Source organism: Furipterus horrens, unplaced genomic scaffold (genome assembly GCF_987537825.1).
Source record: "Furipterus horrens unplaced genomic scaffold, mFurHor1.1.pri manual_scaffold_4, whole genome shotgun sequence".
Taxonomy (NCBI): Eukaryota; Metazoa; Chordata; class Mammalia; order Chiroptera; family Furipteridae; genus Furipterus; species Furipterus horrens.
Genome location: NW_028327174.1, coordinates 12,567,716 through 12,581,399, shown reverse-complemented (window position 1 = coordinate 12,581,399; position 13,684 = coordinate 12,567,716). Strand labels below are relative to the sequence as shown.

The following is a 13,684-nucleotide window of genomic DNA, read 5'->3' as shown; positions in this document are numbered from 1 at the left end:
CGAAAAGCATCACCAGATGAAAAAAATCGAGGAACCCTGCCTGATTTCCAAATCGTTCAGCTAGCAGAGATAATAAACCTTCCCAATCTCGGCTGCATCTTGCCCTTACAAAGACAGTGTTCTTCCCGGAAAACGGCACTTTTGAACCTTAATTTTCTTCTTGCGCTTTCACCCCAGAAGAGCTGAGATTCTGTTAGCAAGAGAGACATTGCAATCATTCCTTCAGGCGTGCCTGCTGCACGTCACCAATATTTCCTTGCCAGGTGCTGTGTGGGACGTATCAGGAAGCAAAACCGATGGACATCCTGCCCTGGTGGAGCACATCTTCTAGCGAAGAAAAAGAAACAAGGAGTCAGTGCCTGCCGCTTCGAAGCAGTTTGGGGATGAGACGTGAGGACTCACTGAACACAGAACCTGGAAGGGGCTGGAACGTAAGCTCTATGAGAGCAGGAACCTCATTAGTGCAAAATGAATGCACTAATAATACAGGCTCAAAGGATAGGAGGCATGTAAAGTGGTTAGGACAGTGCCTGGCACACACTCCTCACTCACTAACTTTTTCCTGCTACCAGGACTGCTATAACCCCCCCCCCCACCCGACCCCGGCTCTGGACATTCCTACACATTCAAGAAGGTGGATACGATTAGTGGAGATTTCCACTCCATTGCTCCCCTTTCCAGGATCTCTGCTACCAGCTGCTTGCACGCCCACACATTGGGTCCCTCCCTGAGCATTCCATTTGATTCTTCCCAGGAAAAGATATCAATTAACCTTGAGGAAGATGCAAAGGGGAACTCTCCCCAGAGTGAGCGAATCACTGCCCTGCCTTTTCATCCAAATACATTCTCCTGCTGGGCTCTGAGCTCAGCGGGTCCACAGACTGTCGGCCTCCTCACTCCCACTGCTTCTGCTACTTAGAGAAAGAGTTCACTTTCAAATCTATCAAGAACCGTACAAAGTAATTCTGTTGCATCAAGGGCTGCTGAGAGTTTCTCAAGTTTGTTGGCATGTTTTTAAATTGATACTGTGAAAGCCAAGGCTACATAATGGATGTGCTTGATGCAAAGGGATGAATTCTGAGAAATTAAAACACACCCCAGGGAATCAATCTCCTTAAATGGATCAGCAAGGAGGGGTAAGTGTGGACCACAAAGATGGGGATCTAGAAATGACAAGGGGTAAGGTACACTTTCTAGAACCAGGAGGTGGCTGAGCTCTTTTGGGACAGAGGTCATGTCTTGTTCCTTGTTGTCCCCCCAAGGCCTACATGGTGCCTCCATAGCATTGAGGAAGAACTTAACACCTGAATAAGTATTTCTAAATGTGCTGCCTGGGAGAAACAGAAGGAACACCTGCCACAAGAAAAAAAAAATAACAGATATTTCTACTCCTCCTTGGGAAGCTATCTACGGTTGTAGCTGAGAGCTCAGGCAGACCTGAGTTTCACCCCTGCCACAATCCCCAGGTTACCAATAGTGTGGCCCTCTGTTGCAAAGTGGGATGGCAATAGCATCTCACAGGCTGGGTCTAAGGCCAACAAGAAAGTCAGTGAGATGACAGACAATGAACTTACGCCCAGGCCTAGCAAATATCAAGTACTCCTTAAAGGTGAGCTTGATGGATGGATGGATGGATTGACTGATTTCATCTTTAAGGATGCAACAGACGTGAACATATTAGTGAGTCAACTCTTCCTTTTAACTGAGACTGCCAAAAACATCTCTTGCCTTAGGGACAGGACCCCTCCTTAGTCTTTTCCCAAACCTCTGTCTGAGTCTTGCCTCCAACCCACTTGTGACCAGGATGAAGGACCCAGGCTGGAGGGATTCTGAATGTCCCCAACACTGCTAAAGCCACTGGGAGAAAAATCGGTGTCTCCGGGAAGACCCAGAGGCACCCCAGAGAGTGGAGGCAGCCATAGGGCTCTGGCTTCGTTGGGACCGAAAGCAAAGCCCCCTAAATTCTAAGCATCTAAAGAATGATCAAAGAGCCTTCCAGGCAACCCAGTAGGATGAGGGCTTGCCCTCCTCTCGACCCCAAATAATAACAGTCGACAGGTGCTAAGACCTGGCTACATGTCAGGACCTGTTCTCAGAGCACCATCCCTGAAGCCTTACGACACCCTAGGCGGCAGATTCCACTCTCATCATCCCATTGGAGAGATGAGAAAACTGATAGGTTCTTTGAGAGCGAGCATTTTCTAATTCTAACTCACACAGGGCCTAGTTAAGAATCTCCCTCCCAGGCATGCTTTAAAAAGCAGTGTCTGCCTAGAGCTGAACAGGACCCTAATGGGCCAGCAAGCAAGGAAGGTGAGCTGTCCTCCTCAGTGCGGCCTCCCACTCCACGTGGGAGCCTTCCTGACACCGGCCAGAGCCTGCACAAAACAACCTCAAAAGGGTCCGAGAGCCCGACGTCCTCCCCCCCAACCCCTCCCCCACCCCCCACGAGGAGTCCTCCTGCCAAAACCCAGGCCACGGGAAATGAAGTCTACATCGCACCAATTCCTTTCTGCAAATCCCAGGATTCTCTTCCTAGGACCTGGCAGGGACTTTGGGGAACATTTTGTCTCAGCCCCCTCAATTTACAGGTGAAGAGAAGGAAGTTCAACACCAGGGCACCTTCTACGCGGGACGGACGCACTGTGCCCAAGCTGCTGAGGTGCAGGCGGCTGAGACGCGGTCCTGCCTTTCCACAGAGAGCGCCTTCCAAGAACACGCAGGGAATGTCCACTGTGGGCCCCACACTTCTCTGAGAACTGGACACGCAACTCCTTTATCCTCGTAGCCACTCCGATGTCACAGAGGAGGAGACTGAGTCAAGCTGACCGTCTCAGGGTTACACAGGAGGTCTGAGGGGGCCTCTCGAATCCACGCAGCCTGGCTCTAGGCCACCCCATGCACCCTTTTAGGTCCTAGGTTGGATGGTCCACTTCCCTTCCACCATCCTGTAGAAAGCCAGGATCTAAGTGTCCTTACACCCTTGGGGTGAGTCATAGGTGAGATGACAAGAGCCAGAAAAGAGTCCTTCTAATCTGCTGCCATCAGCTGTCTTTGTGGCTTTGGAGTCAGCTGGAGGCAATGGGGAAGGAATGGCCATTAGGAGATACTCAGACAGAGAGGCCCCCCCCTGTTTTTACTGGGAAATTGCCCTTGGGCCAAGTAGATTCAAGTCCCACACCGCACACTGAGAGCCCCTTGAACACCACCAGTCCCCTCTACGCCTGGGAAGGGGGGGACCCTACCACAGAGCCCTCTTAGCACCTTCCCGCGGGAAGCCTCATGCTGCCTCTCAATATCTCTAATGAAAGTAAACAAGAGGAATTCTTTTCTCGAGTTTAAAGGGCAAATAAAGCTGGTGTTTCTCCCAGACATACATTACCTCTGCACTCCAGCCAGTTTATAATTCTTTAAGTACTTGATTTACAACCCTGGGATAAAATGTTTTGAAAATCTTGCAAATGCATCTTGCATCTAAAGCTTGCCTCCTCTGCAGAGCTGATCATCAGGTTTTCTCAGAGGGGGTGGGGGCTGGAGGCTTAGGGAAGTAGGAGAGCGACCCGGGGACACAGAGCTTTGGGGAGCAGCCTCTCAGGGTGGGGAACAGGTTCCCTCTTCCTCTCCCAGCCCGGGATGCCATCAAGAAGCAGCAGCTGGCAATGCTGAGCTCTCCACAGCTGTCCGCCCAGTGGTGAGGACGAGGGTGACCCAGGACAGGAGGAGTAAGGTCCCGTGGGGACTTCCCCACTGCCCCTACCTTTACAGTGCTCCCCCATCTCAGGATTCCTGGTGTACTCTTCACACAGCTGCTCATTCACTCATTCACACGGACTGACCGCCTACCACGTGCCCGGCACCGGGCCCCTGGCCAGGACGCAAGGGCAGAGTGTGTGCAGACAAATCATCAAACCCACACTGCGAATGTGCTCCGAAGGGGATCGACACAGGTCCACGACAGAAGGATAAGGAAACGGGAGTTCAGACACCCAGGCACGAGCCTTAAAGAACATGAAAATTCAGAGCTTAGTCCTCTGGCAAAAACCCACGAGAGGGTTTTAAGCAGGAAGAGCCACGACCTGAGATAAGAAGGTCAGCAGGTACTTGATGCTACACTTCTCACCCGAATAATAACGCTGGCTTGAGTTTTCAAGAGCCAGCTATGCACCAGGCTCCAAGCCCCATTTGTCACGGCAGTCCCTCCTGGTAGCCCCGTTTTTCTAGGTGAGAAGACAGAAGCCCGGAGGGAATGCGCAGCTTGCGCAGGCCATGCAGCCGCCGAGTAGCCGGGAGGAGTCAGAACCCAAGGCTGTCTGATTCCACAGCCGGGCTTTCTCCTGCCACACCTCATTCGTGCACCACCTTGCACTGTTCTTGGATTATGCCAGACATGTTCATTACACACCCCAACTAACTTCTCGGTATCTCAGCGGCAGGGCTTGTCATAGTCTCTGAAATTTCCCACAGTCCCGGGCGCATCCAATGCATCCAAAGAGTGACAGGAAAAGCATGTAGTGTTTTCATTATGGGGACCCTTCAGCCACAGAGCAGTGACGTATAGTAGCTAATAAGAACAATGATGAAAGCCACTGCATAGAGGGCAGCAAGCGACAGGCATCCAGCCCACCCTGTCCTCCCAGAGCCACCCGTCTGGGGGGTGGGGGGGGGTGGCTGCTTCCAGCCAAGAGGGGAGCCTTTTCTAATTCATCCACCTAGGAAAAGCCCTTTGCCTATCTTGTACAAATGTGTCTTTCGATGAGCAAAGGCCCTGGTTGCATTTATTGGCCATCTACTATGTGCCAGGCACAGAACTAAAGGCTTAGTTACAGCACTTGCATCCTCTCAACAATCTGTAAAATGAGAACTGTTATGAGCCCCAGATGAGAAAACAGGTTTCAAGGAGACTGGTGACTCCCCCAAGGTCACACAAGGGGTGGGACGGAGCGGGGACACAGGCAGCCTGGTTCCAGGCACACAGGGCAGTGCTTTCCACGTCTTACACAAGAAGCGCGTGCACATGCCGTGGACCCACACGTTGGAATCTTGGGCGCCTGACAGATTTGGGCTTCTACCCCCGTCCCCTCTTCCCAGCCACCTCCCTGAGCTACAGTTGTTTTTTTTTATCACAGATTTACTGAGATCTAATTACATATCATCCATTCGCCCACTTCAAATGTGTAAGGCAGGTCTTTTAGTGCATTCACAGAGGGGTGCCATCACCATCACGACCGACTCCCCAGCGCTTTGTCACCAAAAAGAAACCCCGTGCCCATCAGCAGCCACTCCCATTTACTTCCAACATGCCCCAGCCCTAGGCAACCCCTAATCCACTTTCTGTCTCTCTGGATTTGCCTAGTTTGGACATTTCATAAAAATGGAATCATACATTATACCTGATCTTCTGTGACTTGCTTCTTTCACTTAGCGTTACGTTTTCAAGGTTCGTCATGTTGTAGTGCGTTTCAGTGCTTCGTTTTATTCCTGAATAATATTCCAGAAATATTCCAGAAATAAAATGATAGAACTGACCATAAATAATGAGATGTGTTCATCATAAATAAGATGAACACACCGTATTTTATCCATTCATTGCTTCTACTCTGGGGGGGGTCTGACAGGTAAGGCTGCGGTGAAGAGCTGCATGCAGGTTTCTGTGTGGGCCTGTGTTTGCATTTCTCCTGGGCAGACCTAGGAGGGGAATTGCCGAGCACCGGTTTAACATGCTGTTGAAAGTTTACCAAAGAGCTTTGTCGTGAAGTCCACATCTGGCTGCTCCTGGGCCGTTGCCAGAGAATTTTATCAATACAGCCAGACTCCATTCACGGGTGGGTCATCTGGCCCGGCCCCTCCTCTTCTGGGGCCTGAGATCTTCTCATTCCTGCACTGCACAGTGTCGTCTGGACCAGGGCGGTGATAAATGCATTCTGCTTTAAAGCAGATACTTCACAAATCATAACTTACAGATGCTCCAGGACTTTCATGTGGGAAAGACAAATGAGACTGTGCTGTCTGACTCCAGAGCCACTGAGGACAGATAGACATCCGTCTCTCTCTTTCTCTCTCTCTCTCTCTCTCTAACAAGTATATGAGCACATGAAACAGAAGAAAGGGAATCTGTGCAGGAGAGGGTCTGCCTGGCTTTGCAGACTTTGCTACAGAACCGCCATTCATTTCCAGTCATTGTCTTTTCTTCCCAACAAATCAGAAAGCCCCTCAAGGTCAGAGACGATGCCCTACAGCCTCTACACTTCCTAAAATGTTCCCTGGCTCAATGTATTCACTTTGGTTCCATTCTACAAGCCTATGTTGAAGACCTACTACGTGCATGGCACTATGCAAGGCATTGCTAGTAGGTTCAAGACAGTTAGTCAGGGCTTACCAACAGAACAGACAAGATACCTGATTCAACCCTTATCTCCTGCTGCTTCCCAGGAGGAAATGACACCATGACACACCATGGGTGTGTCTGTCTGAAAGCAAAGACGTGAATGTGCTGACCTCCCGAGGCCCCCTAGGGCTTCTAGGATCTGAGGATACTTAAGCAACAAAAAACTCAGTGTGCGTCCAGGTGGACAGCTCCCTGACCTGACTCATTAAAACAGACTTGCGGCTCGACAAGCAGCTAGTTTGCCAGAAGCAGACATATTTCTCTCCCCCAACACGGTCCGATTCTTATCTTCTCCTACCTTAGCTCTTACGGAAACCTCCAGGCTGGCCTCCCTGCTTCAAGCCAGCCCACCAGATTGAAGGGCTCAGGGCCCCACTGTGAATCAGAACCCAGCCCAGCCCCCTAGAGGAGGGGAGATGGTCAAGGTCTCTGTATTCGCACACTACCTGGGTCCACACCCTGGTTCTGCTGCTGCGTGCGACCTTGGGCAGGCTAGTGAATCTCTCTGTGACTCAGTTTCTTCATCTGAAAAATGGGATCATTACAGAATTGTTAGGAGGGTTAAGTCAGTTTGTATCTTCCTGGCATGTTATAATCACTCAAGAAGTGTTAGCTGTTGCTGTTGCCATTATATGTTATTATTATGCCCATCCTATTCTATTCATCTCGCTCCCTCACTGGGCCTCAGCACAAACCGTGCATTACCAACAGTCTGGCCAGCTCACCCTAGAATCTTCCCTCTGGCTAAAACTCAAATCAAAGGTCATCTTCAACAGCAATTGTCATCTCCCTAATCCCACAGCATGCCATGACCCCTACTCTGTATCCCCTACTGCAGGACAACAAGAAACCCCCCAGGAAAACAATCACCCCATGGCTGGTCTTGTGGCCTCATGAGCGGAGCACAGCCCATGCCTGAATCCAGAGGTGGCCAGCTGGACAACAGAAGGAAGGTTCTCCATTTCTCTAGCGGCAACAGATTTCAAAACAGGCAGATCTGTTAGCCACGGTCTCGCTGTGTGACCCTGGGCAAGTTCCTTAACCTCCCTAAAGCGTCACTTCTCCTATCTGTTAAACGGGTCTAACGAGATAGAGTGCGTACCTCTTGGCATTGTTGAGAGGATCAGAGAAAACATCTGTAAAGTAGACACATCCCAGGCTCTCCGAAATATCAGCTGGTAGCAATAAGAGCAGCAGGACTAATATGGGGAGGGGGTGTTCCTGTCCAGGATCAAACTCAATGTCATGAACTACATTCCAACTTGAAAATCACCTGGAATAATGGAGTCCTGTAGAGAAGAGGAACCCACGGCCTAGCGACTGCTAGTTCTGTCTCTTCCACCACACGGTAAGTCCTTTGTCTACGTCCCAGCATTTAACATGGTGAGCAGCATATGGCAGATGGTAATAAATCTTTGTTGAACTGAGCAGAATTAGTTCAATATTTGTAAGTACATTTCATCTTTGCTACTAGATTATAAGCTCTTTAAGAGTGAGGATCATGTCTTGCTCTAGGGAAGATTTATTAAATGAGTGATGGAGACATACTAAACCAAGAGTCGGGTTTCTTAGACCCAACTCAGTCACTTAGGAACTGTGCAAACTCAAAAGTCACTGAACACTTCTGTGCCTCAGTCTTCCCACCTCCAGGATGAGAAGCTTGGACCACAGGTTTGCCTCACTCCCTGACACTGAGGCTGGGTCTTAGCTGCCATGTGGCACCTCCACCACCATGCAGGTGACAGCCAGACACCTTGACTCAGCAGGCCAGCCTGCTAATTCACCCCCCGATCTATAGTTTTCCAGTACCAGACTATGAATAACGGGGCCAAAGCTTCAAAGACTCATTTTGGGTCAAATCAGTAGCTTTACCAAGTGAAGCTAACCCATCACTCAAGCTAGAGCTCTGGGACCTGGAGGCCCATTCTGCCCACGGGTCCCGCCACACCCATGCCAGGCCCCTCCCACGGACCTTTCCTCGGGCTTACACAACACCACTGAGGCAATAACGCAGCGCTCAGGGAAAGCTGAATTTGGCCTGTGGGCCGCGAGGCCATCACATGACGCCTCTCCTCAAAACATTGGCTTTGGTTTTGGTATTTTTGTCAACACTTTGTGCAGCCTGACAGTCCGGGGAGTTTGGCTCAAAGGAAACGCATGCCATGTTATGGCACTGCCCAAAAATGTAACAAAACAAGAGTCATGCAATAAATAAAGCCTGAATTCAAGTCTTTCGAAGTATGTTCAGAACCTATTGAACTCTGGCTGCCTTGGCTTCCTATGGGCACACTTCCCTAGCATTCCCTCTGAATGACACCTCTCCCTCTGAATGACACAAGGATGACTGTCCAACGTATCTACGCCTTTCCGATGGTCTTAAAACCTAAATGAAAGTCCAAGTGAGATGAGAAAAAAAAAATCTGCTAAGAGAGGGAACTAAAATTGGCCGATTCCCCCCCTTTTGAGGCTTTCAATAGATAATTTTACTCAATTCTCACAACAAGCCCATGAACTTGATACCATTAGTTGCCCATTTTACAGATGAGGAGGCTGAGGTTTTGAAAACCTACATCGCTTGCCCAAGGTCACAAAGCCAGTAAGGGATGGGTGAGGATTTGAATGTAAGCCAGGGCTCTTCGTCCTTCTCCAAGAATGACTCCATGCTGGTCTTGTTCATCCCTGGAAGCAGCCACTTTGAGTTCCTGTCTCATGGACATGCTCGGGCAGTGAGCACCAAGACCACGTTTGGGATTGAAAAGAGGAGGATGCCTGGACCATGCGGAAGGCTGGACTGGCTGACTCCAACTTCCTGATTCTGCCACTCTTTTTGCAACTACCTTTCACAGAACATAGAAGAACATGATGTCAGTTCAATTCAGAAGGCCCTCCAGACATGCAATTAAAAGCCACAACATTCTTGTTTTTAAACAGTTCTCAGTCTCAGGAGTGCTGATTTCACAGCCTCTCCTGCACCCAGACACCCAGCACCCGACTTTAGCCGCTCCTATTGGCAAAGCGGCTTGTAGCCACTGCCTCTCTTCAGAAGGGCCCTGAAAGGCGTGGCTACCGAAGAAAATAAAACTTCATTGCAGAATTCCCCCCGAAGGTAGAAAAGGCAGGATTGAGACAGTGTTCATCAATTCTTCTCAATTGCAGCACGTTGTGGCTGTTCAGTGCATCCTTGGAACCAGAAGAAAACTCCCAATTGAAATGAAAATTTCTTGCTGTTCTTGAGAGATTCTGAGTCACCAAGCACTGTATGGCAAGAACAACTTGCTGACCAATTTTTTTTTTTTAAATGTTTGTTTTATTTTCTGTTCAGCCAGGCACAGGGAATTTTCCACCTGACAATTCCTGTTTCTCACTTAAGTTCTTACACCATCTGTGAGCAGTGTGCTCAGCAGGGGGAGGATTCAAGGCCAAGGAGGCCTTCCCTTCACCCACCCTCACCCAATAGCTTTCCCAGCTATTTAATGCAAGGTTTTTTTCACCAGATGATCTTGCTAGCATTGTGAGCTTATCTATCCAGGAGAAAGCGCTTTGCGGATTGCCAGTTTCAGGGTCTGGCTCTGCCACCAGATTCAAAATCTTTGCATTAAATTTTGAGTAAAACAAGAGATGGAGCTGAAATAAATAGCACAATGGGAAACTGAACTAGGGCTGAACAATAACAGCAGGACTGAAGTCTTGGCGGCTGAGAAATGAGCCTCCTCCGTTCTCAGGGCGCCCCCTAGTGGGTATTCGACTAAATCTCGACGGAATGTTCCGAGTTTCTGCAAATAAAGGGAGACACCCACCGTAAGAGAAGGGCAGGCTCCCCTCTCCGAATGCAATGCCTTTCACTCGAACCTCCTCCGTGGATCAGACAGCGAGACGAATGCCTGACAGGAAGCTCCAGTGAAACTCAGAAAGGTGTCTGCCATAACACAAGGCTTCATTCTTTCAATTAGAGGCAGCTTCCCAGGATTCAGGCTTCTGTATCCCCTCACAGATCCCCCCAGACACCCCCTCAACACTCAGTCCCTCGCTAGCTCACATCCTCAACCTGCAGCTCCAGCCGCGTCTGTTTTTTATTATTCCACTTTCCAACTTCCCAGAGCGATTCTTCAACAGCTATTAAGACAACACGAGCAAGGAGCTGAGCTTAGTTTTTGCTTATTCAACATCCAGCCTGGGGAATATCACCTCAGAATAAAAGCATGAATGAAGCGCAGGGTTCTCAGCCTCATCTTCCACAGACCGGGATGTGTGTTCCTCACGGCATCTTTACAATGACCTCTTCTTTAAATTTTTCAACCTCTAAAAATGACACCTGCCCAGAGTAAATTCTCAGCTACTTGCTTGCTATAGAGGGTGTTTATTGGAGACAGCTTAAAATACATAATCTACAATGTCTCCAATTTCCAATTAACCTACAACAGCCTTTTTTTTTTTTTTAAGCTATAGGATAAAGTTGTATCAACCCAAACCCGGAAGCTTAGAATGAGGGAGTCAGGCAAGTATCCAAATATTTGAGAATTGGGGGGCTGAACTTTCTGATTGGTGCCCCATTTTTTTCCCCACAGAACAGTCCCTGCACATATGCAAAAGAAAAATACCAACATCAGCCTACCAATTCATTCGACGATTCATTTTGCTTTTTCCCCTTCTGCCCATTTGTTAACCTTACAGGCAACCCTGGGTCAGAAAACATCCCTAAAAGCGCACACAAGAAGTCCCAAAATTAGTTTCTGATTTTGGCGCTAAGTGGATTAAAACACATCTGATATGTTTCCAATCAAAGAACCCTGTTAATTTTCTGCCACACACCACACAAAATCTTTCTGCAACAGTCAAGTCACTTTGAACCCAATCCTCTAGCCACTAGCAGTGTGGATTTCAGGGGCCTGTTCTGCAGAAAGGAAAATGACAACAAACCACGTTGGTGACAACCTAGAGACCCCAAGTCACTTGGGGCACTCTTTGAGGGGCTGTGCGAACCGTACTGGGACCCAGGCAGGGTTTCAGCTGTCACCAAGAGAGGGGGCGGCTGGGCCAGATCCCCTAAAGCAGTTGAGTAGCCTTGCAACCAGGACCTGAAAAGTAACTGAGTCTGCGGTAATTCAGCATCTGTGTGGCTACTCACGCCCTGGGCGTTTCAGTCTGAGGAGAAGCCAGGCCAAACTGTCAGAACCCTCCTGCCTGCAGCAGCAGCCTTTACTTTTGCTCCCTACCCTTCTCTCTGAAAAACAGGCAGGAGTCCACCCTCCTTTGCAGCGACGGCAGCATCTTGGTGATAGTGAGTATGAGTGGGAGGAGAGAGGGGTCGCATTCATCTGCAGGACAGGGGACTTGGGGGTCCAGCTCTCAGCTGAAGACGTGGGTCTGGTTCAGAGTTAGAGCGACAAGGCATTCCAGGCACGGTCTGAACCCATGTCCGCGAGGGAGACCCCGACGGTCCCAACGTTGCGAAGTGTTTGCAAATCATAAACACTACTTTGCTGCTGGGATAAAAAACCCCCAAAATATGCGCAGACAGGATGTAACAAGTGTTTCAGCAGAGAAACACGCCTGAGTCACGGGGAGCTGGGGCGAGAGTGAAGTCTGTCTCGGGGTTCCCGGGAAGCCCCCTCTCGTACGCGAGAGCCTCAGCGCCCCAGATGCCCCCGCCCCTGGCGCCCTCCGTCCCCAGCCGCATCCAGCCCGCACCCCCCGGGGTCTCCCCCACTCACCACTCGGCCAGAAAACCTCTCGGTGGCCCGCTTGACTTTGCCGTAGGTGCCTTTGCCCAGGGTCTCCTGCAGCTCGTAGCGGTGCTTCAAGTTGTGCTTGTGGTGATGCCGCTTCACCCCGTGCGGCTTCCTGGGCTCCGGGGCCGCCGCTGCGGGGGCTGCGGTCGCCCCTGCCACCGCCTCCAGGGGGGAGCCCGTCGCTCCCCGCACCAAGTCGAGACCATCCCGGGCCGCGGGTGCAGCGGCCCCCTCCATTTCCAAACTCGGGGTGAGCGGGGCCGAAAGGGCAGGACCCGGCACAGCGCTCTGGGATTTAGGGTCCCCGCCGAGGGAAGTCGGGGGGCGCTCAAGGTCGCTCCCACAGCATCGGGGAGGCGGCCGGACCCCGCTAGGGCTGCGGCTGGGTCACCGGCGGCGGCGGGGATTGCACATCTGGCGCCCCCAGCGCTCACGGTCCGCGCACCGCCCACCGGCCGCGCCGAGCTGCGGAGCGTCGGGCGAGGTGGCGGCGGTGGCAGGAGAGGCGGTGGTGTTTGCGGGAGGGAGGGGAGAGGGGTGGCTCCGGCGCCGGAGGGGGAGTGTTATGTGGGCGCCGCGCCCCCCGACCCCTCCCCTGGAGGATGGGCAGACGGGCGGGGGCGGGGCGGCGCGCTCGCCGGGTCCCGGGGGAGGGGGAGCGAGGGGCGGGGCGCCTCCCCCCACCTCCCTGCAGCCACCCGGGACCCGGGGCCACCCCGAGCGGAGAGGGGGTTGGGTGCCTGTCGCGGCGCGCCCTTTGTGCCGCGCCGTGTAGGCCGCAGGAGCCGCCAGGGGCTTTATCCTCGCTCGGCTGAGACTGGGGCCGGGGGATTCCAAGCCCGGGCGCCCCCTCCCCGGGCTCGTCCGCCGCAGCTACCGCGGGCCCGCCGCTGCCGCCTCCTGCTCTGGCCGCACGGCCTCCCTCCTTGCTCGCGCCCGGGCGGCGGCGGCGGCGGCGGCTGCTCGCCGAGCCCGGCGGCCGGGCACCCGAGAGCGCTCCGAGCCGGGGGCCGCCTTGGCCCGCTCGCGATCCGGCTGGGGTCGCCACGGGCGCGGGCGCCCCTTCATTCTTTTAGGTGTCTCCGCGGCCTCCAAGCCGGAGCTGGGGAAGAGGCTGGGGGAGGGGAGGCAGGGCTGGTGTTGGGTTTCAGGCGGTGAGTCATGGCCCCGCTCCCGCCGCATGCGCACCCCTCCTGCCCCGCCTGGGCCAGCACCCCAGCCTCTCCGGCCTGGGGAAGGGCTAGCCACCTGGGGCAGCAGCGCGCCCCAGAGAACCCCAAGAGGAGCGTTATGACCCGGTCCCCGAGCCCTCCCCAAAGAGAGGAGGAAGAGAGGCAAGCTCGGGGGCTGAACCTGGGGCCCGCCGCCGGACTGCCGGTCCTCCGTCACCATCCAGGACTCCGGCCCTGGCAGCCGCCTGGGAGAGGAGGAACGTTGGGGATGTGGAAGAGACTGGGCGCTAGAGGCGCCAGGACAGAGTTGGGCGCCCACCCTGCCCGCCAAGGCTGCCTTCGGAGGTGGGCAAACCAGAGCCCTGGGATGGAGCCGAGCCCGGGGCCTGCTGAGCAGG

At 52.5% G+C, this 13,684-nt stretch overlaps 1 protein-coding gene across 1 annotated transcript in view; it reads right to left on the bottom strand.

The window, feature by feature from the left end:
* NUAK1 (NUAK family kinase 1) overlaps positions 1-13,224 on the bottom strand; it is a 68,086-nt gene extending 54,862 nt beyond the window's left edge. The window contains exon 1 of the mRNA XM_090272575.1: positions 12,097-13,224. Within this exon, the coding sequence (XP_090128701.1) occupies positions 12,097-12,351 (255 nt within the window). The 5' untranslated portion in view covers positions 12,352-13,224. The remainder of the gene's footprint in view (positions 1-12,096) is intronic.
* Positions 13,225-13,684: the final 460 nt, after the last annotated feature.